This window comes from Ciconia boyciana, chromosome 4 (genome assembly GCF_034638445.1).
Source record: "Ciconia boyciana chromosome 4, ASM3463844v1, whole genome shotgun sequence".
Classification (NCBI taxonomy): domain Eukaryota; kingdom Metazoa; phylum Chordata; class Aves; order Ciconiiformes; family Ciconiidae; genus Ciconia; species Ciconia boyciana.
Genome location: NC_132937.1, coordinates 68,417,049 through 68,444,838, shown reverse-complemented (window position 1 = coordinate 68,444,838; position 27,790 = coordinate 68,417,049). Strand labels below are relative to the sequence as shown.

The following is a 27,790-nucleotide window of genomic DNA, read 5'->3' as shown; positions in this document are numbered from 1 at the left end:
GGAGGGAGTGCCTGTTTGGAGGAGCTTGTGTTTTTTTTTAATAAACCAATCTTAGCTGACATATTGCCAGTATCAATTACTAGTTCAAGACCAGAACCTGAAAGAATAGCAATAACTTCTCTCTAGCTGGGCAGCTTTTCTTTCAGCATAAGCTATTTCAGAACTGGTTAAAGAGGAAGGTGGTGCAGAATTTATCTTCAGATTAACTTTTTCCTTTTTGGTACTGCATTTGATTAGACCTCACATTATTTTAATTCTTGAAGAACATTCTTGCAGAGAAGGAGGAGGTTGGCAAGATCAATATCTTAGAGTAATTCAAACCAGTGTACTACATCTTCTGTTGCATCCTTCGGATTTTTTCCTAAAGCCCCATATAATATTAATACATGAGCAACCACAAACCCATTTCCCCTCCTTTTTGGTGCAGATAATAGCAATCACAATATGGTCACTACTAAGAATTTTTTTAAAATAGTGGACTTAGAATTGTTTGCCTTTCTGTATTTTGGAAGCCATCCAGTTCTTGCAGCGTGAGCACATGGAATGCCTTTGATTTATTTCTATGCTTCAGCATGCTGATTAGGCCTGATAAACTTACTGAAATTTCTTTTTATGCATAAAAACTAGTTAAGATGTATTATCTGTGCCTGATAACTGACTTAAGGAAGCAGTAATTAAAAAAAGGTAAAAAATGCCTAAAATTCCATTTTAACAAGGAAGCTTATCTCTTGCATCTTCGTTTTGCTAGTTAACCTTCCTTCTTCAAATGAACTACTTCTATTTCAGATTATTGATGGGGTTTTTTAATTCAAAGAAAGTAGCAACATCTGTTTCAGCTGGAAAGAAACTGTGATGCTAGGTTAATGTTTCAACTTACTCTGAAGGTTTACATGGTAGAGAGACTCCTAGGACTATTCTGAGTAATATTGCTTTTGAGCTGTAAGCAGTTTGGCAACTTTGGCTTGAATGTAGTGCTGTGCCAGTACAAGCAAGTGCTGTGCTGCATGAATGTACCAGGTCTGCTCAGTGCTGGCTCAGGGACTGTGTCTATAGCTGTATCCACCACTTCGTGGTATGGCGTTAAGAGTTCAGGCAGTACTTAGATGGTTTAGTCTATTGTAAGACAATAGGTTAAATGTAATTTTTAATGAACTTGCTACAGCTTGAACTAGACTTCTAATTAAAATGGGAAGTTTTATTAAGGTTACTGATGCATAGTGTGGTACACTTGCTCCCCGTCCCCCACCTCTTGAATGGAAAGTGCATCACTGTGTCTTGCAGAAGTGGATGAAAACTGAAAGGTGTTAGGAGCAAAAATGCTTCAAATCAACCTTTTTTTGTGGTGGAGTATAGAAGATGACTTGGGAATTTGCTGATTTGAAAACAAGTTCTTGAGCAAGACTGAAACGGATTCTCTTTTGTGCTTATTTACAGAACATTGTATTTCTCGGACTATACTTGAATATGCAAACCTGCTATGCAAGAGGCTTGCTAATAGGATTTAATTCAGCTCTTATGCAACCAAGTGCTGCATCTGCTTCATTCTGGAGAACAAGAAAATTCTGTGAAACACTTAAAAGGTCTCTAACCATTAGAGATGTGTCAGGGTTATGTTTTTTCAGATAATCAAGTGAAAACTACCTGTGTTCAGAGCCTGGATCTGTTTTCCTGAAGTGTGATTTCTCTTTTCATGCCACTGAATATCAAAAGGAACATGACGGTCAATGCACAGTAATGAATAATTACTTTGATAATCATTTACAGTACAATGGTTCTTTTGGGGAGGATCAAATACACTGGTGCAGTAGGGAAACAAGTAGTTTAGTTCTGGAGAGGGCAGGAGAGGAGTGATCCATCAAAACCAGAACTGAGGGGTTCTGTTGAGGTGTGAAGTAGGCCTGTATTTCTTCCTCTTAAGCTGGATGGATTGCTTGCCCCTACACTTGTGCAGGAAGTCATGCCTCCTTTTTTGTGACTAGATGTTAATGGTGCAGTTTCCTGTTAACTAGAAAAAATGAAGAGACTGGCAAAGGAAGTTTGGGGGTTTTTTTATGGTGGCAGACCATTTTGACTATTCCTTGACAGGAATGACTGACTTTGCCTACAATATTTCTGGGAGTGCAGAACGTAAGCATTGGGGGTCTACCATGGGGTAGCCACATTGCATAGCTGCTGAACAGAGGTCTTCTCTCATTTGTCTCTAATGCATATCATCCTGTGCTTCTGGAGGGATGTATGAATCAAGACGTGAAGTTGTAGGGGACTTTCTTTATCTTGATACTTTTGCAAAATGCTCTTGTTCTTTAATGTTTTTGGTATGGAGAAAAAAATACTATTTATATTTCAGATAGGATACCTATCTTGCATACCTGCAGATGTCAACAAAACTTTGCTGCCATGTCATGTATAAAAACTACTTGAAAGGATTCCATCTGGTCACACCATACCGGCTGCAGGCTTTCAAATCTCAGCCTTTGCATGGCTATGTAGCCTTCAGTGCTTTCTGCTGGAACTTTTCTTCTGTAAATATGGCTAGTCTTTTGCTGTCAGGTATGCACGTATTTGAACCTGAACTTCCTATGCTGATGTCATGACAACTACATCAAATGGTGTTGACGCTGTCACTGTTTCCAGAGGCACTGATTAGTAATCTACCTTGAGAGAGACTTTATTTTGATGTGATGCTTAGGAAAGCATTGAAACTTTTTTTTGCTTACAAAGGGCTGAAGATTCAAAATTCCTGGTGATGCAGTAGAGAAAGGAGGTAAAGGAAGGGGTGAGATCACCCTTGGAATATTATGCAATGTTCTAATGCCTGGATTACTTAAGTGACATGACAAGTTAGTGGCTGTGGAATAGTGCTATGACAATCAAGTTTATCAAGATCAATCAAGGACCAGATTCTGTTTTCACCAGTTAAAGTACTCTTAAGTGTGGGCAGTTCTGCTGTTGCTTCTTTCCTGAATTGATGCCAGACCTTTTCCTTCAAGCAAAAGTCTACCAGATTGCAATTTGTACCCATCCCATATAGGAGGGGAGGATCATAATCACCTACTTAAAAAGAAAAGTCCATAGCCTTCGTGTGGTTAGTAAGCTTAGAGATCAGTCAAAAGAAATTTGTATACATGTAAGACATTAAGTGGTGCTGAGCTTTATAAACAAGGCTCCTATCTATCCTTTGTAAGTATACCGCCTTGCAAGAACAATTATTTACTCCTAATCTGAAATCAATTGCCTGAGTAAGTTTCTTGATTAACAATCTTGCTAGCCTGATTAATACGTCATACTACTTGTAAGAGTTGGGAGGATGAATGGATGATTATCCCTTTAAAAGCATTAAAGTAAAAATGGCTTTTAAAATCAGAATTTATATACGATACACACAAAAATATTGCTTAATGTTTCTCTGTAAAAAGCAGTATTGAGTTGCAAGACACTGAAATACAAGCTGATGGCAGAGACGTGTAGCTGGCTAATTCTTCTGTTGACATGTTAATTGTAACTATAAATTTATTCTGTTTAAAATTGTTCTGCTGTAATCAAAGTACAACAGACTTTAATTTCAGCTTAAGATAACATTAATGTTCTGTGTTTGATGCAATCTCTTTTAAAATCTCTGGAAGTGGATGCCAAAAGCACTGCTGCTGTATTTTAAATTTGTAATTGTAGGGAAGGTAATATAGCCAAAGCACTTAAGTTTTGGTCTCTTGGCTGCAAACCTGAAAAGGATTTCCTTTGATTGAGGCAAGTAACCAATGGTTGAAGCTGTTCATGTTTGATTCCAAGGAATCCTGAGTTTTAAGAACAGATCATGTTTTATCTGGGTAATTTATCTCCTGTTGCTGTAGGTAACTGCTGGGTACCATTTAATGGGTTAGGAGGCTTTTTTTAGGTTATGACTGTAAGGATACTGGAACCACAGTATAGTAGCAGCATTTTACATGTGCTTCAAAAAAGGGGTTGGAATTATAAATTCTGTTATCAAATTTGCTATAATTCATTCCTGGTTTAAAACTAAGCAGTGAAGTACCTAATATGAGTGCTGAATTTTCTGAACTGCCATCAACAGCTAGTCATTGCACAATGACTAGCTATGTTCCCTGGAAGTGTGTGGGTTTTGAGTTTGCTTCCTATCTAACTCCTGAAAAACCTGAACACCTGAATCTGTTTTGCTAACTTGGCAAGTTTTATTTTTAACTAATGAATTATCAGGAATTTGTAAGTTGTTCTAGGTGTCTGTGGAAGCTACTCTTTCATGAGTAGCAATCTTTAAGTGAAAGGTAACTGTGTTCACTTGGATTATCACCCTGTTTGAAGTACCAAAGATCAGACTTATTACATCAGTTAGTAAGATGTAAATTAGTGATGTAATTAAGATGTAGAAAGTGATAACCTACTTTCAGTTTTAGAATTTGCACTTTCAGTGCGCTCTTATCAGAATGACAAATTGACAGTTGGGCACACTAGTTCTTCATTTACATGGTAATTTATGATAACCCTATCACCATCCTTATCCCAGCAGAGGACTGGTGAGGAAGAACTAGAACTGCATGCAATATTTAAAGTTCAGGTGTACTACAGATTTTTTTTTCTTGATTTACTCATTACAGAATTACTTTTCTGGTTTTATAATTTTTTCTCTTCAGCTTTTACTGTGTAACAAGGTGATAGTTTTCTGAAAGCATTTAGGGTAGGCCTGAAAAAGTTCTTTCAAGGGTAGTGAGAAATGTAGGCAGCGTATGTTTTTTTTCCTTATTACTTTGCTTCCATAGGCATTGAGTTTCAGTTGTGTTAATTTCCAGTTCCTAGGTCTAACAAAATTCTGCATTGTTCGATAGGTCTAAATAGCAAATTACCTTTCTTAAGAAGTAACTGTTTCAGTCAGGTTTGGATATTAATAGTTACTGTATAGTTCTGGGGTTTTAATGGGAGGGAGGCTTTAGGGTTAGCATTTCTGAAACAGATCAGCACAGAGAAGAAAATAGCTGTTTGTCAACAGTATTGCTAGTGTTAATAGCTTACAAAATACTGTCTGTGCCAGTACTGACTGTTCTTGAAGAGAGTGTTACATAGAGTAAGATATTTTAAAAGTAATTACCTACAATACTTACTCCCTTTTAGAGCTGTTTATTTCCCTTAAAAAAAACACTTGAAAACTGTCAGACCTGGCAGAGATGTTTTTCAAACTTAGTATTAAAAACTTGCTGTGATTTGTTGTTAGTCTACAGAGCAAAATTAACAACAGTATCTCAATCATTTTGAAGAGTGGTTGGTTGAAAAAAAAAAATGGTTACAAACAATACTCAGTGTCACCAGATCAAGTCAAAGACTGGTGAGAACTTATTTTTCCTCTCGCATATTTAAGTACAGAAGTACTTTGTATTCTCAGTCAGACAATCAAATTTGAGAGACTTTTCTTGATAAAGTGTTAATCACAGGACTTTCTTATAGAGTCTCTGGACAAAAATATGCTTAAAACCATTCCATAGAGACTTAGACATTTTGGAAAGGAAACTCAGTGCTCTTGGTTTCTTTCAAAACTGGTTAGATAAAAGCATTAAAACATAAAAACAACTTATCAAAGATCCTTAGGCACAAACTGGGAATTTTATGACTGCAAACATTAGATTGCTGTAAAAGCAGTGTTTAAAGAGCAGATCTGTTTGATACAGTTTAGTGTCTTACAGTAAACATTTAATAGCTGGCTTATTCTTTGGTAGTATAGTATTACACTTAAATGTATTTCTACCAGTACAAACTGTTTGCAAAACTTGTCACTCTTGCATCAGAGGTAAACACCTATGTCAGCAGGATTCTATGCAGTTATTCTATGCGTACAATACATCTAACACTTTTTAAACCTTTTATTCAGATCATGATAAATGTCACAGGTGAGATGGGAGGAAGAATCCAAAAGTTCATTCCAGAAGGGAAGGTGGAAGGCTTGCTCATCCAAGAAAAGATTTGTAGTCTTTAAAAATTATGGGAAGTGTTAGCATCTTCTGGGGCAAAATGTTGAGTAATTATGCTGCTGTTTGATGACTTTCTTTAATATCTCATTTTTATTTTATCCACCCTCTGGCTGAAGTATGTTTGAATTAGGCAAAAACAAATGTTCATAAGCTTTTCTTCTGTGTATGTTTTGAGCTATGTTAACTCTGAAAATCTTCTGTACTGTCAAGTTTTGTACTTGAGTAGCCATAGTCTTAACTGTGTGCAGCTATAGAGTTGGGCTATTTCGGAGTATAATCTCTACAAGTAATGATTCTTCCACTGTTGAGACAGCTGGCATGCTACATCTGGATCAATACATTTTACCTGGTTGCTTCTTTCCACAAAAAGGAATTTCTTAATGGTGATGCCTATAAAGTTAACCTTTGGGGGTTGGAAACAAGAAATTGTTATGGTAAGGTGTAGTGAACAGCTTGGCAATAACACTGGAAGCTGCAGTGAAGGAGTGCAGAAGATGGGTGCAAGTCTCTCACTCTTGTGAAGAAGGGTTCCACTGTCTGTGATGATTGCTGCAAACATCTCCTAACCAAAAAGCTTCTAGCAGGTAAAAGCATGATCCTGTTGTTGAGGCTTTGACTGTAGCTGGTGAGGACAGAGACCCGTTGCTGTACAGAATTGTTCTGTCAGTACCTCTGTTGGTGAGAGATGGTTCTCAGGCAGCTTCCCTTATTTCCTGTCCTCAGTAAGCATGTTAAATGAGAGCACCATGCTCAGTATCAGAATATATAAGTACAAAGCAGTTTTCATGTAAGCGGCTGTTCTCTTGATTAAATGTAGTAGAATGCCATTTTTATATTTCCTTGCAGAAACTGGAGCTTGAAAAGATGAGTTTCTTGATTTTCTTTAACATTTTGATAGTATTAGCTATTTAAACCAGCTTCAGTACTGTATCCTACTAAGACAAGAAAAAGCTACTGTTCTGAAGCCTTTCTAATGAATTTGTATGAGGAGAAGCCCATACTATATGACGTGCTCAACCTGTAACTGGTCAAACTTGAGAGATGGAGAAAGAGCAGCTAAATGCTATAGTCTCCGGTGCTTTTATGGCCTCCTGTCTTTGCACAAGAGTAATGGCAATAGGAAGGATGAGCTAAAGAAGTTACTTGCTACATGGGACATGCCACATCAGGCAGGCCGCAAAGAAAGTGGTCTGCCTGAAGAACCACCGCATAGCCTTAGATACAAACTTGCTGGTTGTCCTGTCTTTTACTTGGGGCTTCCATGTTGTGATACTTGAAAAGAAGCAAGAGCAGAAGAGTTCTTGTGCATTCTGGTACCACCTCATACAGTTCAGCATAGCCTAAGTATGTTGCCTTTAAGATGGGATCTAGGTAAGTTCACCACAAATAAATGTGCTGCATGACATATGCCACTATCAACAACTCTCAGTAAAACTAAATAGCCATTTTCACTGATTAGAAACTTTTCCATGCACCAGTGTATTTCAAGCTGTGTGTGAAAAATCTCAGGTCTCTTCTGGCTAACAAGTCTTTTCTCATTACTAATCCTCTTCTAATAAATGTGGAGGCTATTCACAATTGGCACAAATAACTTATTGTTATGATTCAGTACTGGAGATGAAATAGTAGATTTTATAGTAAATCTGTACTGTTCAGTGCATTGTGACACAGCAATGGAAATTTCTGTGTAGGAACAGAATTTAACAGTTTCTTGGCTAAATTCCTATCAGTGTATGATAGAATTGTCAACATGTAAATGTATTTTATTTTTCCTTTAACAGTGCAAGTGAACACCATAACTCTGAATGTTCTTTGGAATGATTAGGTAAAAGACACTATATCCATGAAAAAGTTGTGTTAATAAGAGCATTTCTGATCTGAAATGCTAAAATCTTTTCTTTTTCTTTCCCCCTTTGTTATACCCCCTCCAAATCCACAGTGTTACTGTTTTTTACTGTTTGTGAAGATCTTACCACACATGTATTGCTGTCCTAAAATAGTGCTAGTGCGTTTTTTTCCATTCAGTATGTGACTTTGAGTAGAAGCATTGTTTCCTCATGAGCACAAGCATGAAAAATACTACGCCTGCTTTATTTACAGCTGAGACCACAGTGGTGCTTTCTTAATCTTGCATTAAAAGGCTGAACTTGGAGCCTTGTGTGGTGGAATTCTTTTGTGCCCACACACTGTAATATCTGTTCTCACTGGTGCTTTATCGGGCACCCACAAGTACTGATAACCAGCAATAACCTTTCAGTTATTACATTTTGTGTGTGCTTCAAAATATTTTCCTAAGAAATATTGCATAGTGTGGAGAGACGAGACATACAGAACAAAACTTTCTTGTGTCTTGGTGTGCATATCTTGGAGCTGATCTGGTAACTGATAACTCAAAATATCAGTTGCGAGCCATTATCTCCTTCCCAGAATACAACAGGCTGAGCTATGGGCTTGTTTGAGCACTACACTAAAATGCATAGCTATCACATGATGGTTGAGGTTGGAAGTGACCTCTGGAGGTCATCTTGTCGGTGTGTGCAGGTTCTACCAAGTCATGGTCATATGCTGAAGTATATAATTGTCTCTTACACTAGATACTAGGATATTCTCCACCTTCTCTTGAAACCTAAGCATGCAGTAAATGAAAACTTCCAGCTTTTTTTAAAAAAAGTGTTGTGACTCAGTATCACAGCATTAACTACTTCAGTAGCATATAGTGTTTCAGTATTTTAGGATGTGAAGATACATATTTCTTCTAGCCCTTCCTTGTTCTTTGAAAAGGCTGGTCAGAGAGGATCAATTTTATTGTTTCTTATTGGACACATGACATGCCTTTTTGTAATACCAGAAGATGTTATTAAATGTTGGCAGTTTTCTTGGCCAAAGCATAAAAACTGCTTAAATAATATAAATGTGACTCCCTTTATGCAACTCTTTAAAATTGAGTTTGTTGCAAGTATAATGCAATGCTTTTCTATGAGAAATAAGAATGGATTTTATATGAAAGAATAATGATATATAGCTACACTGTTGCATGCTTGATTGGAGGTTTTGTTGTCATGGTTGTAAAAATGTTTATTAAACTGTCCTTTGTTTTAATGTATCCTTTATTTTTTCCTCCCCTCTTCTGAAGGTGGGTGGGGGAGGAGTGGGGAGAAACTTCTGGTAAGTGCTGCTGGAAACAGCAGAATCTGATGAGGGAGACATTAATACCTAGAAAGAGTTTTGAGGCTTATTCCTGCATTTCTAGGAAAGTCATCTGAAGGACCAGTACTCAAGGGTATCGGAGCAGGGCAGTATGTAGGCTCATTCTTTTCTCTTGTGAGCTTCAGGTGTGCCCGAGTTGGGGGAGGAGCCTGATTAGAGGGCTTTCCACTTCCTCAGTTCTGGTTTAGGCAGGTCAGCGTAGGCTCAGCAAATGAGTGGCTTGTAGCTGTATGTATTAAATTAAAACTAGTTAATTATTATTGTACTTCTTGACATAGAGGTGCTAGAGTTAATTCTATGTAAAATCTTAAATGTAGCAGCATGGTAGTTCTCTTTTTTGGTCCTCACTGTTCTTACCACTCTAAATGGATCACACACCACTTCTTCCTTGATTTGGTTTAAGTTTGAGTGCCTGAATACAAATAAACAGCAAATCAATATATTCATCTGGTCAAAGGCTGTGCAAATCTCCTAAGAAGTTACAGCCATTAGTTATCTTCTATCCAGAAGAGCTGCAGTTCAGCAAACTGGGTAATTCCCAGTTATGTTTCTTTTTGTCCTCTGTTTAATGTAATAACACATTATATACATATATATACACACATACATATAAAAATATATATGTATATAACAAATATATTTATCTTCTTTTTTTTAATCCCTTCTGGAGGCAAGAAAACCTACAACTTAAACTATCCGTTAAAGGTAATGATCTGCAAACTGGTGATGATTCTGCCTACTGGTGGAAAGCATATGTCATACAGGATCTCCAGATGTGTTGCAGGTACACCTGTTTCAATGAGAATTTCATAATGCAGAGTTGGTGAGAGAAGCACTGACATGAATCTGTGCTAATGACCTTTGGATAAGGTTGACATAATCTGATTTTTTTTAATCTGTTTTTGTATGTTTACTGCTGATTGTAAGGGGATATGGATGACACCCTTCATAAGTGACAGTTCTATAAATATTTCCTCTGGACTGCGTGCTGATGATATATTTGGTATTAATGTGTCAGGAGGAGGAGGAATTTATTAAAGTATTTCATGTTAAACTTTCTTACTGTGTCCCTTCAGCTTCTTATACTTCTTGAAAGCATAATTTGGGTCCAGTCCATTTTGTATCTTATTTAGTGAATGGGAGTTTTGCCCCTTACCTCATTGGGATTGAACCTCTAATTGCTTAAATGTTTTCTAAGCCCTCTGGGATGCAGACTGCTTCACAAATACTGCTTGAGCTGGTTTGTTGAACAGTATTCTCTGAATGGTATTCAGGGACTTTCTAGTATATTCATTCTTTATACTTGTTTCCTTGGATAACTAACATACTTTGCTTAGAGTGCTTCCTGCAGATTTCTTACAGCAAGCGTAGGAAATATTTAAGTTGAGTTTAAAGGTGTTTGCCTGGCTTGGCAAAACAAAACTGCCTCTTGAAAAGCAAGTATGCAACAAGTATGTATATATACACACATATTTTTAATACCTATGAAACAGTTAAGATTTCTGCATTGTAAGGATGAGAGTTGAATTGTAAAGAAAAGCCACAAGTTGGTCTTTGTCCATGGGACTGATGTTTTCTGCATCTGTCATCCTTCCCTTTTAAACAGGGCAGAGTGTTTGGGAAGAGACTTCTCTTCCCTCCTTCTCCCTGAAGTGCTACTCTCCCACCCTCCTTTCTAGCGGCATCCCCTTACAATGAATAGAGAATAGTTTGCAGGGAAGTGAATAATTTACTTCCTGAAAAATTGATCAAATGACAGCTGAGTCTGAACTACAGGAAATGCTATAGCTGAGACCAGTAACTTGTGGTAGAACAGTATACACTTTCATATTAAGAAGTTAAACTTCCTGTGCTGTAGACGTTGCTGCATTTGAAGTCTTGTAGCTCTTCTAAAAGACCAGATGTTTGTTTCTTAGGGCTGTAGAACTGATTCTTAAAAATATTTATTACTCTGACTGCTAACAGTTTGCTCTAACTGAAGCAGAATACCTAAGTCATCTGTGTAAGTTTGTTTTATAGTCCTTGAAATCTGTGAGATGTGCCTAATGCAAAGCACATAAAGGAGAAGCTTAAAACTTCTGCCATGTCATTGTTTAATTTTTCTGTTTGCACAAGTAGATGTGTGGGGTTTTTTTTTACAATGTGAGTATCAAATGCCCTCTCTACTCTGTTAATCACATAAAAGACAAACTTTTTTTTTCTCCCCCCTCCAAGGAGCCCTTTGAAGATGGCTATGCAAATGGAGAGGAAGGCACACCAGCTGGGGAAGCAGCTGCCACTTATGCACCTGATAGTAAAGGGGTGGTCAAATTTGGCTGGATAAAAGGTGTATTGGTAAGTTTGATGTATTGTACTTCAGCTTCTTATAGATATGATCTTTCTAATAATATTCTTTTTTGAGAGGGATTGTGATAGTGTTGTCTAAAGAAAACATTATATGGATGAGACATCAAAAATAATTTTAGGAAGGATTGCTCTTCTGCTGAGTTTTAACGAAGTAAATAGTTCAGGACTTCAAGTTTTGAAGAGATCATGGTTTCTTAGCAGAGGTTTTACAGTTTTGAAGCTGCATAATTCCCAAGAAGGAAAAAGATTACATAAGTAGATTAATATGTACTAGAAAAACTACATATAAGTCGTAAGTGGCAAAGACAAATGCAAATGGAGAGAATACAGTTAATGTGTGTTCACTTTGGATCTGTAAAGTTTTGGACTGAAGTGTTAGAAAACTTGATTTTTATTTATTTATTTTTAGAGAAGTAAAAAATACTGTGTTAGGGAGAGTACCTACCTGTATATGTCAAAACCTGACCAGGATTAAGTATTTCAATTTTGTTGAACCTGTTACAAAAAGTCATCTTCTCCTAAGCTGTGGAAGTCTTAACGCTAAATACAATATAGTCATGGTGGAAAAAACTGAGTCTGTTCCCATTTGGAGTAGTGAAAAATTAAGGGTGACATGGGGGAATTTATTACAAGTACATATTAAGTTATTTCTAATATTTTGGCAAAAAGAAACCATGATTAATACGTACTCTCCAAAGCTATAAGAATTTATTGTGGTGGCTGCAAATGCAACAATTGGTTAAAACATGCTGAACTTCAGCATTCAAATTACCGAACTTTAGTTCAGTAAGCTTCCACTGTGTATTAGCAACTTTGTTACAAGTCTTGAAGTCACCATATTCTCTACCTTGGAAGAAGGAGAGTGCCTGTCATAGCTGTGAAACAGGTATTACGGACTTCTGTACCCTAACGAAGGACAGAGTTATTAATTTTAAAGCAGGTATGAAGCTGACTTTGAATTTCTCCAAACCCAAATTCTGTATTGGACTATTTTTGTAAGCAACAATTCTGAGTATTAAAGAGTTATGGGATAAATGTTGCTGACCATTTTTTTCCAAAGTCTATTTAAAATTTTCAAGGAGGATAATCTCCTTTTCAGTGGCTGGAAAGTTGCAGTTAGTATTTCCTGGTAGGCATAAGCTGCCTGGGTGAGTATTTCCAGCTCAGGTGACTTAGGTTTTGCAAAGGACTTTTTAAATCTCTGAAAACTTGTTACTTCTGTGGTTTGGAGAGTTCCTTGTCTCCCTTCTAGTCTTAATGACCAGCTAAACTTTTTGTAGGATTGATATCGTACTCTTTAGGTAAGAGAGAGACCTAAGACCTGCTGTTAGCCTTCTGTCTAAATTCTGTACTGTGCAAACTCTATTTTGAGGACTAAGAGTTTAAAATACAAGGATTAAAAAAAAAATAAACACCACCCCGCCCCCCATCCTGTTAGTGTGCAGCTGTGTTGTAAGATACAAAAGTTCTAGGACTGGGAAGTTGTAGGGGTTGGTTGTTTTTTAGAAAAGAATGAATTCTTTAGTAGGATATTGCTTTAGTGCATTTTGGGGGAAGATTTGTGGGAGACCTGAACTGGGGTTGTAGACCTCACAATTGTTGTAGACCTCACAATCTTATTTTTAGTTACATATTCTGTAGTATGAATTTTGGATCTTAAAGGTTGGGGTCTAAATTATTTTCGTTGTTTGGTCAAGACATGCTACAAGTGTCAGCTATTGAAGTACTGTAACTTTATCTATTTCAAGGTAATATATTTTTAATCATATTTAGGTTCCCTTTTTTTAATCAAACCTAAACTTGTCTAATTAAAAAAACCTGTTCTTGTGAAATAATTTGAAAAGTGATGAGGAAAGACTGCAGGATAATTTCAACAACATTAAAAACTGAAGTGAAGGATTAGTGGAAATGACTGCAGATGTAAGACCTAACCTATGTAAAATTTCTGGTTTACCTTAGGTACGATGTATGTTAAATATTTGGGGTGTGATGCTCTTCATCAGACTATCATGGATTGTAGGACAAGCTGGGATAGGTATGTGTACTAATGTTATAATTTTATTACAGTGACTTTTAAATGTGATCCAAATGAGGTGTTGATCTTGAGCTTACACTTTAAACATGGGTAGAAAATGACCTTAATATTGCCAGTTTTTAAGGTAATTTATCCTTATCAAAACTTTAAGCAGTATGAAGTTACTTAGACTTTTTCATTTAGCTATAAGGTATGTAATTTAAAATTGACATTTGTAAGTCTTCAGTGAATTGGAGAGAGAAACTTTTGATTTCTGATTATTAAAATCTGCATATAGACTGTAAACAGTTTTCTGCAAGTGCTTAACTTAGTACTGGACTGTAGAAGATCTTTCATCTGCAAAAAGCATGTGTTTCCTTGAAGCTCTAGGATACAGCTTTTACCCTGCTGATTAGACAGAACATTTATCCAGTTTTGTTTGTGTCCTGGAAACTTTCTCTGTACAAAAGGGGAGTGAAGCAGCCTTTTGCTTGAATGTGCAGGACCACACACAGTAAATGTGTTGTATTTGCAAGGCTAATTCTTTAAAGCAAGTTAAGTTGAAGATTTGTACATTTTAATACTGCTGGACTTATGCCTTTTTCCCTCTCTTTTTCCAAAAGGTCTGTCTGTCTTGGTTATTGGAATGGCCACTGTTGTGACAACTATTACAGGACTGTCTACTTCAGCAATAGCCACAAACGGGTTTGTAAGAGGAGGTAAACCTACCTTCATAAAGCTATTAAAGCTTTCATTACTCTGAAGCGTACACCTTCAGGGTGGAACCTCTAATTTATTTTCCATTTTTTTTATCATCAGGGAAAAAACAGTATGGATGAAATGTAGGGAAGAGTTAGTTTTCTGAGGAGCAGAGTCTTCCCTATGTTCTGTATTTGACTAAGCAGTTGTGTAATTAATGAAAAGTCAATAAGTAGCCTACTAATTTGATTTGAATGGTGACTTGCTTTTCCACTGCGGAAGAAACATTATCTCTTCTTAATTTTTGGAACAGAAACATTTTGAGACACATATCCAGGAATGAATAGGGTCTTAATATTCTCCTGCATTTGCACTGGTTGGTTAAGAATGTGCATGTATGCTTGTATGTGTTCATGTCCTGAAATAAAACTTACTAATGAAAAAATACATCCTATAAAAGAATAAGCTATATCTGTATGAGAGCATACAAAAGGACAAGTTCTTCTTCTGTCATGATTTTTTTAATACACAAAAATTCTCCAAACTCTTGATTCTCTCCAGCTTTCCTGAGGGTGATGGTTTTCATTCTTACATGGTTTATGTGCTGTTGTTAGCAATTCCTACAAAATTGTTTTTTAAGTGGTTGGTGCCTTGGACATGCTCAGACTGCTTCATGACATTACAAAACTGCTACTAATAGAAAATGTGGTGGAATTAAAATAGAAGCTTATAAAATTCTCTTGATTAAGAATGAAGAGAAAAACCTCACTGTCACAAAGTAGACAGACCCAATGGGAAGAATCAGCTATGAATCTTAGCATTATGTCAAGCTTAGTTTCTAAATGCCCTTTCTTTTTTTTAAATTGCATTATACAGATCGGATTTTCCTGTTCTTATGAGAGCCTTTTTTTTTTTAGTCACTCTTGCAAAATAATACTTCATTAGAAAATTTGAATTGCTGAATGGGAAAAACTGTAGAATAAAATCACAGTTGTTCCTATGAAAATCTTACATTACAGTAATATTTTTCTTATGTTAACATTCTCGTTTGCAAAGTATGTCAAAGCTGGGTACCTACATATGTTTTGTACAAGAACTGTAATGCAGTGAAATTAAGGATTTCCTGTTGCAAACTGTTAATGTGCACTCAGTTACTTCAGACTGGAGCTGGATGATTTTGTTCCATCTAGAAAGCTTAACCTTAAATTGGAGGAATGTGACTTTGCTACATTCTTTTAATTTTACTCTTCTCTAATGCTGTAGATACTCAGTTTTCCATTTGTCACATGTGGGGTTTGAGATGTATCTGTCAAGCTCAAAAATGCGAAGAATAGGTTCTGGAAAATAGAGTGGCCATGTGATTGTTTTGAGAGTCCCATGGGAGGGCAGAAGATTCCCATACAGAAGATTCCCAACAGAGCTTTAAGAAACAGGTCGTGGAGGTTTGGAACTTGAGTGGGTTTATTGCAGTCTACTTCGCTGGTTTCTTGAGCTATACCTAATGAAAATGTGTAATAGTAGAACTATGCGCAAATGTTTTGAGTAGTTTGAAATCAAAAGCCCAGTAATACTGCTGCTTGTGTTTTACAATTTGTTTTTTAACCATAGAACTGATTGCATAGCTGAATAGTATGATGTGGTGCATGAGTCAGGTGATTATTTCCAACTGGTGTCTTTTCTGAAAAACTTGAAATGTGTTCCTGAAACTTCAGCATGCCTGTCCCTAAAATACTGAGTTTTGGGTTATTTGCTAATACATCAGGGAAGATGCAAGAATAAATAACATCTTGTTCATGTAAACTTTAAATTGCTGATGACTGTCTATTCTTAGGCTCTTTCATGTAGTGTTTTTTTGTCTTGTCTTTTTTTTTCTTCTTCTTTCAGGAGGAGCATATTACTTAATTTCCAGAAGTCTGGGGCCAGAGTTTGGTGGTGCCATAGGTCTGATTTTTGCATTTGCCAATGCTGTTGCAGTAGCAATGTATGTTGTTGGCTTTGCAGAGACAGTTGTGGAGCTGCTCAAGGTATATGCATGATAGTGGTTATATTGATTACACTGTCCTTTTTGCAAGTTTGAGCTGTCATCTAATCATAGAATCATAGAATGGTTTGGGTTGCAAGGGACCTTTACAGGTCATCTAGTCCAACCCCCCTGCAATGAGCAGTGGCATCTTTAACTAGATCAGGTTGCTCAGAGCCCCATCCAACCTGACCTTGAATGTTTCCAGGGGTGGGGCATCTACCACCTCCCTGGGCAACCTGTTCCAGTGTTTAACCACCCTCCTTGTAAAAAATGTCTTCCTTATATCTAGTCTGAGTCTATCCTCTTTTAGTTTAAAACCATTACCCCTTGTCCTATCACTACAAGCCCTATTAAAAAGTCTGTTCCCATCTTTCTTATAAGCCCCCTTTAAGTATTGAAAGACCACAATAAGGTCTCCTTGGAGCTTCCTGCAGGCTGAACAACCCCAACTCTCTCAGCCTGTCCTTGTAGGAGAGGTATTCCATCCCTCCGATCACATTTGTTGCCCTCCTCTGGGATACACTCCAACAGGTCCATGTCTTTCCTGTGCTGAGGGCTCCAGAGCTGGATGCAGTACTCCAGGTGGGGTCTCACTAGAGCAGAGCAGCGGGGGAGAATCACCTCCCACGGCCTGCTGGCCACACTTCTTTTCATGCAGCCCAGGATACGGTTGGCTTTCTGGACTGTGAGTGCATATTGTCAGCTCACGTCGAGCTCTTTATCCACCAGTACCCCCAAGTCCTTATCTGCAGGGCTGCTCTCAATCCCTTCATCCCCCGTCCTGTATTGATACTGGAGGTTGCCCTAACCAGCTCAAAGACATGGAATGAGGTACAAGGCTACTACTGATATATCCGTAAAATATGATTGTCATCAGTAGCTTTTTGGTAAAAAACAAATTGTCATTGATTTCAAATGGAAACTTTCCACACTGTTTATCTCCCTGAAAAAATAAAATGTACAATTTGTGGTGAAATCCAAGCTGGCTGTTGAGAAGAAGAGTGGCAGTACACATACATGATGCAGAATCATAAGTTGTTAATGCTGACATTCTTACTAGTGAACTGTTTCTTGTAAGTGATAGTAATTTATGTTAAGCTCATTTTCAAAGGAGATCTGCTTATTAAAAACAACTCCTTACGTTAAACACAACCAAGTATTATTTGTGTGTTGGATTTTTGATTAAATATAATACTGAGAAGAACTCAACCATACTTTTTGTAGGTGGGAAGAAGTTTGGAATACATTAAAAGAATTAATAGTAATAGTGAACAACAGGTAAAATACACATATAGAGGCACGATGGTAGCAGTTGCCTTGCTGATTAATCTAATTCTTTGGCAGCTGAAGACAGGCTGTTCTCTCTGGGGGTGGGCTATGAATAGGAATGATCATTTCCATTTAGAAGATTCAGTGATTTAAAACAGGCAAAACCCAAATTACTTGTGTCCATACAGGGAATTTAAAATGAGTAAATTTGTGGTATAGAGGTTAACTCTGTTAATAAATTACAGGCAATAAAATGCTATTCTGCAGTAGGGAAGGTAAGTACTTTATCAAGTACATGACTATTTTTTTGTTTGTTTTGTTAGGAAAATGGAACATTGATGGTTGATGAAATGAATGACATCAGAATCATAGGGGCTATCACAGTGGTTATATTGCTGGGCATTTCTGTTGCTGGAATGGAATGGGAAGCCAAAGTAAGGAACTATCACCTTTTCTTTTATTCTCTGCTTCAAAATTTTGATTCCATTTTCTACCTCAGCTGTTTGATTTACTTTTAATATATTTAGTGCACTCAGTACTGCATGCATGGTATGTTAGAAGTCAGTCAGTGGACAGTTTTTGTGTAATAGCTCTCTGGCTAGCACTAGCATGTGCAGGTCTAGACAGCATTTCAGACCTTACACCACTTTGCTCCACTGGAAGCTTAAGCATCTATGAGAACCTAAAAACCGGCATAATCTACTCTTACTGACACTGACTAGTAGGTTAACAGTATTACCCTCTTCTGGATAACTACAGCACAACAAGAAAAGGTAAGAGCATTAGCATGGGAATTTTCCCTTACTGGGAACTTTAAATGGGCTCTGTGGATGGAAAATACAGGGCTGGAGCTGAAGCCAGTCTGAAGTTGTGTTGTTTCTGCTAACTCAGAACCAGCATACCTTTCTTTCCACTCTCTTCTGGTTTTGTTTTCACTTGGAAACAGCCAGACATCGTGATGCAGTCACTAGGCCCAGCATTGAAGAGGGTTGTGAACATTGGTGGTGATGAACATGTGGGAGGGGGAATCTATTTTCTTCATCTTGTTGGGGCTGCATGGTCTTAGGTCAACTCTGTGGAAACAAACACATACAGATCGTAGGATACCTTAGTACAGAGCTTGCCTTATTAGTTTTCTGCTCTGCATTACTAGGCAGTGTGGCTTGCTCAGTGTTTCCTCCACCTGATAGGCTTTTTCTGACTATCCGTCCATAGTGTGCTCAAAAATAGAGAAGAGCCTCACTTGGTCTCCTTTCCCATTTGATATTTGGTTCACAATAGCTCCTATTTTCTGCAGTGAAAGGCAACTGAAGGAGCTTCTTCATGTAAGTGTTATAACAGTTTCTTATGCTCCTGTGTCAAGATGATTATGATATTCATAATTGAAATGAGAGAGGTTTTTTCTCATTGTTGCTTCCAGCCCTAGAAATAGGGATCGTAGAATAAGGAAGTGAAGATCAATTGCATTACTTGGATCTACCACAGGGAGAAAAGAATGTACAGAAATTGACTTCGGCATGTACTTTTAAATCGAACAGCACAGTTCTGTAAAAATTATTTACCTTTCTCAGGTAGTCCTTCACTGTCTGTAACTTCAATTCATCATGGTATCTTTATGCTCCCGACTTCGAACAACACTGTCCTCAATCTCAACCATTTAGTTTTTCCTTTGAATGAATTAGTTATTAACCCTCTGGCCACTGTCACTTAGTCACAAGAAATATCTTGCTTTTGCTCCGTAGCATGAGCAATTCTATAACAACAGCTTGCATAGAAATACCCCTGTTTAGTGCTTCTATATCAAACCAAACTGTGGTATCACTGCAACGTCATCCTTATTAGGAAATAGGTAGCTTTCAAAAATCCTGTGCCCAATGCAAAAATCGAGGCTTGTTGGCTTGGTTTCTGCATCATGGAAGAAGGCAGGTAGGAGTGATAGTAAGCAACTGAACTTGTCAAACAAGCACTTCATGTGGGTTAACATACAGCTTAGCATAGCAAAACACTAATAGTTCCCTCTTGATTAAAGTATCTATGATGTTCTCCTTGTGGCTTCCCCATGACTTAGAGAATGCCTTGGAATATGGGACAAGGGGAATCTAAAATAATGCCTTTGAAGTAGATCTAAAAGATAAGAGAGACTGGGATTCCAGGGAAGCCTGCTTAAAAAAACGACTTCAGAGTTTGTGATCTATTACCACCCAACTCCTTAGAAGCCCATTTTTTATCTGAGACTTTTGAATGTAAGGAAGATATTCAGAAAATGCTCTTAGCTTCAGGGAGAAGCCTATGTCTGTTACTGGATAAATCCACTTGTGACAATTGCTCTGTGGTACCTTTATGTTGAATTCTCTGGGCTTATTGAAGACTTGTAAGCACCCAGCTGCATCCTTACACCTCTCACCTATTCTGTAGGCTTGGCAAAGGAGAGATCTAAATACGATGCACAAACTGGTTTCTTCAGGTGGTCTTCTAACTCTGCTGTTGGCTGTCATGCTCTTTTTACTGCTGTACTACCCTGTCTTCTTGCGAGGCTGCGTGAACTGAAAACTTTGTTTTGTAACAATCAGCAACGCCACAGTGCTATTGCATACTAAGTTTTGATTCTAGGCCTGAAAAAAGAGTCAAACTACAAGTAGCTTCCCCTGAGCCACTGGCACATGCCTTTATAAGGACTCAAATAACACAAAAGATAACAGGGCAGTGTGGCTGCTTATTTAAATGTAAAACCTGAACCGTTTCTTCAATGCCTAGATTTATCTTTACTCACACTTTTGAGGCGTTGTTTAAAGTACTTCTTGTTCTAGCTGTAGGGTTTATAATGGTTTTATTGAACAGTGGCTAAAAATCTAGGTTGTAATGAAAAAAGTCTCAAGAAAACTAGAAATTAACAAGTAATTGTGGTAGTCTGCAATTTAATTTGATAAATAAGGGTTGAGAACATGAGAATGTAAGAAATAATCTAGTCCGTTGTATAAAATAGCGAACAAAAGCAGTTTGATTCCTGATGTAATAAAATTCTTATTAAAGTAAATACCGCATACTAGACTATAAGACAAAGTATTATGATCACAGTTAGTAAGGCAATACTCCTAGCATTTGTATGCATTGAGCTCTTTTCTTGCGAATTTCTTCAATCTACTCAAATCCATTCCTTCTGGAAGGCTTATGGAGAAAATAGTTCTTTTAAGTATTTTGTCTTTAGAAGTATAACTTTGAGGGGTACAGTAATAGCAAATTCTCTTTTGAATGGACATTAAACTTACAAATTACTCCTCTTTCCTTATTAAAAATCCCGTTACATATTCTCTCCAGCTTGCCTTATTTGTGGAAAACAAACTGAGAAGACTAAGCTGAATTTGGAATCAAGTAAATGTTGTATTCTAAAATATAAATATTGAAGCTTGAAACTGAAAAGGAACAAGTTCTTCTGTCTGACTGCAATCATTATGTTTCAGGCACAGATAGTCTTACTGGTGATCCTCATACTTGCTATTGGAGACTTTGTCATAGGAACATTTATTCCTTTGGATAGCAAGAAGCCTAAAGGTTTCTTTGGTTATAAAGGTATGTTGGAACAGATAGTATTGTAAACAGTGTCTTTGCAAAGAGGAGACATGCTGTCATAATGTAAGTTAAACATCTAAAATAGCTTATAGTCCTATTTAACTATAGAGATGTTTTTCCTGGTTCTTTCAAACTTCTGCAGTTTTGTTCCTTAAAGCTATTGGGCCAAAACTTGGTCCTGCCTGCTTAATACCAATTGTATTAAATTTAAAAAAGCAGGATGATATTGTAAATACTTTTTCTGGTTTTAAAGGATATTTAAGTTTACTGTGACTTTTATTTTGAGTTAAATTGATAAATAAGGACTTAAATGTTCTATGCTTAATTTTAAGAAGGTCATACAGCTGTGACTTTCAGCTTTTTCATGGAGCTAATAGTGGCTGGGATGGGCTAATATTGTAGTTTCCATATAAATATTGATAGACTTGAATCTTTTTCTACAGCTGAAATATTTATGGAGAATTTTGGACCAGATTTCCGACACGAGGAAACTTTCTTTTCTGTATTTGCTATTTTCTTCCCTGCTGCAACTGGCATACTTGCTGGTGCAAATATCTCAGGTGATCTTGCGGTGAGTAGTGAATTAGTAAATACTGTTCACAAACACTGAGTGTACATGTATCTCTGTCATCACTGTCCACTGACATTTTTCTTTCAGGATCCTCAGTCAGCCATACCTAAAGGAACGCTGTTGGCCATCTTCATTACTACATTGGTTTACGTAGGAATTGCAGTATCTGTAGGTAAATAGAGAATGTTTTTAACTTTATCCTTTCACATCCATTTTGAGGGTGTGTTTTGACATGGTTTACATACATAATGACTTTACATCATGAAGTAATTGACTTTCATGCATGGGAAAGTAATAGCCAGGGGTTTCTGATTTTTATTGTTGGAGGTTCAATTTTCAGCTGGTTTTATAATTTCCTAAAATGAGTGATGTTTTTCTAAGATTAGTCAGTGCTTCAGACTAAAGATGACAAAAGACTTCATATGGATGTTTCCTCACTTATTGCAGTTATTTATGTTAAAAGATTTACAATTTAGCAGTGGGATAATCCCTGGATTAGAAAAGTGCATTTTCAGAAAATACTCACTGAACATCTGTATTGGTTTGAAGATGATGGTAGTCAGCTACTTACCTGAAGTGAGTTGTGGGATGATCAAACAGCTCTTTGGTGAGGATGCATGAGCAGTAATTCCCCAGTAGAGGGAGGAGAGTAAGTGGTACCTTCATCTGGCCAGCCCACTTCCAGAAGTGTTGTCATGTTCAGAAACGTTGTCATGTAATTTTCATGTGGAAAGAAGAGAAACTATCATAGACTGATCTGAGTCTTGTATAACCTTTCTTCCCAGTTTTCCCCACCCCACAGTGGTTTGAAATTCTCTGTAGAAGTTGCCTTGGGGTTTGATGCTCTCTATATCAGTTTTGCTCTAGAGCACCAATGGTCAACCAGGTTTTTCCCACCCATAAAATAATTCTGTTCTAATAACCTTAAGAACATAAGATTGTGATCGTATCTCGCATATTTCTTGCCTACAATTGGAAATGTTTTTATTCATGTCACATAAATTAGTTTCTGGCAGCAGTAATCAGTTTTGTTATATGAAAGACCTTGCCTTATCTTAGCTGTGCTGCCTTTTGAATGAAATTCTCATTTATAAGAGTACCATTGATCTTACCACTAATGATACTTCCTTTCCAAAGATACCAATCTTGCTAGTCTCCCTCTGTTGGCTAACATTGTACTGTAGCTCTGCCAAATATTTGCTCTGTAGTGATTGTGCTTTATGCAGCATAATGACCTACATGTATTTCCTAATTGGATTGACCACATAGACCTCTGCTACCAAATTTGAATACTTCTGAACTTGAACCCACATGAGAGCAAAATGCTCATTAATACTCACTTGTTAATGGAATCCTTTGATCATCTTTCAAACATGAAAAACCTCATATTTCGTATTGTGAAAGGAACAGTTTGGAAAACCAACTGAACATGAAATTGTTTGATGCATCAGAAATGTCCTGCTTTAGTTGCCTCCTATAATTTACACTTAGAATTCTGCTCGTTAGAAAAGGCCATTGCAGAATTCAGAGATTGAGATGAGTGAAATTTAGCTTTTTTTTGAGGCATTGGATCAGGAATCGGATAAATGCAAATACTTTTATTCCTTTCCCCACCCAGTATTCCCCACTGTAAGTTTCCAGAGTAGTGATTAAGTAAGCCCTTAAAACTTTGAAGGGGCTAGTAAATGTCACTGAGTAGTCATGTCTGAAGGGGAAGATGATGTTCTGAATTTAGCTCAGTATTTGCATGCTCTGTAGTAAGAGGGTTAAGAAACTGAGTAGAGAAGGCTTAGAAGAAGAAAATTTCTAATCCTACTGCTAGAGCTAGGAAGCCTATTTCAAAAAGGTAACAGCTGTGAGAAAAAGTGCGCAGTTTTGTATTTTAGCAAGGGACTAATGCAGATGTGCAGGTGGCTGGATGAAGATTGCATAAGCAACTTTGATATCAAAATTCTTGAAAGGCATTTCAAAGAACAAAATTTATTGCTTTAAAAACAAGGGCAGCTCTAATAAAAAACCCAAACTTCTGAGTAGGGTTAAGACATGCAAAGTTCAACTAGTAAGTATATTGTCACATCCATTATATACTGCTTGAATGGCTGGGGCAAATACTTCCGTAGTGGAAGCGATGAAACTTTTTCTCATACAGAGCTTTTAATCCCATTTAAAACAGAAAAACAACAAAAAACCCAGCCCCTCCACATACCCACAAGAAAAGCATAAGACAGGTGATCAATATAGGAAACTCTTACTGAAATTTAACCAATTGGGCATAATAAGTAACTGAAAAATAAATCTGAAAAGTGGAAGGATTAAGTAATGTCCACCTACCAAGACCAGGTGTTACTGTGGACTTTTAATCAAGTTCTAACGGCTCAGAAGCAATTTTAATATGGTATGGGTGTTTAGGAATTCATTTTCCCAATGAAAGAGACACAAATTACATAGATAACAGGGATTGTTCTTGGTGAAACTTAAGCTTGCAGCCCATCTGTGTCCTCCTTCTTATTTTGTAAGTAATTAATTTAGGTCCTCAGTAGTCACATGGTTCTGTTCCCAGGACTTCCTTGTCATTCAAGTTCCTAAAAGACCAAGTTACAGGAATTCTGGCTACTGCTCTGCAGACTTCCCTCTTCTCTTCCCCACTGCTTCTTTAATTCCTATTCCTGGAAATACTTGCTGGTGTCCAAACAATTTGAATACCTCAACTATTAAACCATAGCTAGTCTGCTCTAGTTTTTGTCCTTTACGAGACAAAAAACTGAAGTGGAAGACTTGTGGGCTTTTTAGTACTTTTTAGTTTTTCTTAGTACTTCAGGGCTGAAATGCTGTGTCTTCAGGATTTTCAAATAAAATTTCTTCTGTGAAATTACAAATAATCATAGACTAATTGAAGACAGCAGTTTAAGTGATAAACTTAATTATAAAAAATGTGGTAGGAATGGGACTGTGTGGCTTTGTGTTTGACCAAGAAACCAACTTAAAATACCACAGTCACATAGGAGGTGGTTTGTTTAAGTGTTGGAAGATGGCTGGCAACAGGCTTTCATGACAAGCTGCTTCATTTTTTTGAATGTCTGGGCTATATTGATGGGAAAAGAAATAACTGCAACACTACGCACACCTGTCTACATACATTACATATCTGTACATACACTACAAAAATGCATTCCTCTAGGAAAATTGACAAAAAAAGAAACTGTAAAATCAAGTGATGGTGGATAATACTAACTTCAGTTAAAGAGCTATATGGAAATTCATGATTCAGAGACAGAATGTGGTGAGCTCAAGTTGTGCTGTTAAACTTTTGGAAGTCTATTGACACTGTTTTCCTCTGTGCTAAAACTTTCCTTTTCTTAGTAGACTTGGATTTATTAAAAAACTGAAGATCATCTCAGGCATGAGAGCAATTAGTTTGCTTGTTTGTATTTGTTTTTCATAGTCAAGATGTCCTTAGTACCGAAATGTATTAAAAACATAAATGTCATATTTTAAGGTTGCTCTGTGAGAATACGCTTAAATAAAAAGGGAATTGAGCTTGACACATGTCCTTAAGTTCAGGTTCAGCCTGTTAATGCCCTTTTTTGTGTTTGTGTCCACTCTAGGTTCCTGTGTTGTTCGAGATGCCACAGGGAACGTTAATAACACGATTGTCACCGAGCTGACAAATTGCACTACTGCAGCTTGCAAATTAAACTATGATTTCTCATCCTGTCAGACAGGGTGTCAGTATGGGCTGATGAACAATTTCCAGGTATAAAGCTTTCTCCTAAGTCTGTTTATTGGCTTTTGTGTTTGTTCCTTTTTTGAATTGCATATTAAGAGAAATCATAGGCTAAAAATGCCTATCTCCATAAATATAAGGTTTCTTTGGAATAGGTAAGTGGTACACTCTAGCTAGTATGTAGAAGAACAATGTCACTATGTTGAAAACTTTTGGGTGTTTATACACAGGTGGTATAAATATTTACTCTTCTGAGTAAACTGCTTAGGTTAGGTGGTGGGACTGCAACTTTCTCTCTTTAGACGTCTGAATGTCATCATTCAATGATGTGGACAGAAGTACTCATTGTTCAGTAGTGATGCATAGTAATCATAGGTAGCCTCTGTCAATAACTTGTTCCTTAATTTTTTAAGTTTCGTAGAAAATATGCTGACTTTTAAATAATGTTTTACATATTTGTCACAGTATCCTCTTTAATGGTAAGAATGTTGTGGCTTTTCATAAAACGTGATCTTACTGTATTTAAAAATCCTCTAGAACTCATAGGGTAATTCATAGTCTTCAACTACACTTCACAGGTAATTGGGATGTCCATGCACTATTGGTAAGGGTTTGAAAGAAACCAAGGAAAACATACTTATTACTGGTTGACTTAAACTTGCTTTGTGGTAGTCCATCTTTGCCCCAGATTTTTCTAACAGGCATACAAAAAGTTGGCTAGAGATTAAGCTGAAATCTGCTAATGAAAAAGATGGCTGGCTTGTGGGTTTTGATCAGAAGTACATGTGGTACAGATACTCCTTGCATGTACTACTTGCTTGTTAGGCTGACAGCCCTACCTGCAAAGCTGGGTGGAAAACCTGTTTTGTATATGCTGAAATAATGTTGCAGTGCAGACCATTCTATTAGAGTAAAATACATTTTTATAGTGGAATATTTTGAGTATCTATGTGGTGTTACTTTGTTCTGGTTTAGAAAAACTCTGTATTTAGAAACACTTCAGAATTGCTCTTGTAGGAATAATTATTCTGCAAAGTCTGATGAGTTTCCTCATTTGTTTAAGCTCAAAAGAACACATATCATCAAATGTACAGCTGAGAATAGCATAGAACTGGTTTCCTCTGATTGTATCTTTTTCTTTAAGTCATAATGGTAAGGTTGTTTGCCTTACATGTTGCTTGTACTTCTAATAAGTTAGTCATTAATGTTCTAGTTTCTTACTATTTGATCTAAAGAGTACTTCTATCTCCCAAATTATTCTTTCTTCTCACTGTGGAAAAACTAGTGGGTTCCAAATAGGAAAAGACACTTTCAAGGCCAGGGACTGCACAGCAAATGCAGTGCCCCGTACACCCTCCTTTTTCTTGGGGTTTTGAAAACTTCGTCATGGAGACTGCACAGCATCTCTGGGCAACTTGCTGCAGTACTTAGCCACCTTCTCTGTGGAATTTTGTTTTTCTAATACCCAGTTGGACTTTCCCTTGCTGTTTGTTTTTTCTCTCATCCTCACAGCTTTTTTTTTGTGCATGTCTGAGAAGAGTCTGATACGGTCTTCTCAGAGGATTTCAGAAGGAAATCATTTGCATGAGAGGCTGTCTACCTATACATAAACTGTTGCCCATTTTCTAACTGAACGGTCCTCAACTTAGTAGCTCTGAATGGTAGCTGTAAGGAGAGATTTTTTTTTAGATGCAATTCACTGGGGGGGGGCTCCAAGCTTATGTACCTCTCAAGCTCTTCATACAAATGTAACTTCTTTCTGTAGGTTAAATAACTGAGAACAAATATTTCACAAACATAAAATAATCCCTTAAGTGAGTGAAGATTGTTGAATTTGTCTTAAGCTTGTAAGCATGCGGGTTCTGAGGTTGAAAGTGCCAGCTTACTTGTGTGCACAGCCTGATGACTTTATCACTTCGGTATACTTTGTGCTGCGTTCAGTTCTTTTGGCAAAGAATTGATTTGAAGTTAGTGCTTAGGCAGCTCAGGTTTTGAATGTGTTTGGGCAGCAAATGGATGACTTGTAGGATGATTTACCTGTGGAAAGCTTAGATGATGCTAAGAAACTTAAAATAAGAACAGTTGGTGAGACAGGCTTAGTCAGACTTGCATAGAAAGACCATTTTAGTTTCTGTTGTAGTCAATGCAAATGAATTACAGGTCCTTGGAGGCTTCAGACATTTCTCTGCTCGGTGTCAGTGAGATTTCTGTGTGCAGGCTGTCACCTGGTAGAAGAGTAACATCAGAAACTTGTTTTGGGCTCTGTAGCCTCAGCCTGGAACTTCACTAGAATAAATTATAGCTTTGGGTAATTTAAATGCAGAATTTGGTCAACTTTAGACGAAAGTTGAAAGTAGCGTGACACTCCATTCCAGAAACAGTGGAAAAGTTCTGCTAA

At 37.1% G+C, this 27,790-nt stretch overlaps 1 protein-coding gene across 2 annotated transcripts in view; it reads left to right on the top strand.

Moving 5' to 3' along the window:
- Positions 1-27,790, top strand: part of SLC12A2 (solute carrier family 12 member 2) — a 62,989-nt gene that overhangs the window by 6,718 nt on the left and 28,481 nt on the right. For both annotated transcript variants that reach the window (XM_072859733.1, XM_072859732.1), the window contains exons 2-10: positions 11,394-11,513; positions 13,485-13,560; positions 14,163-14,258; positions 16,123-16,262; positions 17,854-17,964; positions 20,989-21,097; positions 21,541-21,668; positions 21,756-21,840; positions 25,274-25,422. In XM_072859733.1, the coding sequence (XP_072715834.1) occupies positions 11,394-11,513; positions 13,485-13,560; positions 14,163-14,258; positions 16,123-16,262; positions 17,854-17,964; positions 20,989-21,097; positions 21,541-21,668; positions 21,756-21,840; positions 25,274-25,422 (1,014 nt within the window). The remainder of the gene's footprint in view (positions 1-11,393; positions 11,514-13,484; positions 13,561-14,162; positions 14,259-16,122; positions 16,263-17,853; positions 17,965-20,988; positions 21,098-21,540; positions 21,669-21,755; positions 21,841-25,273; positions 25,423-27,790) is intronic.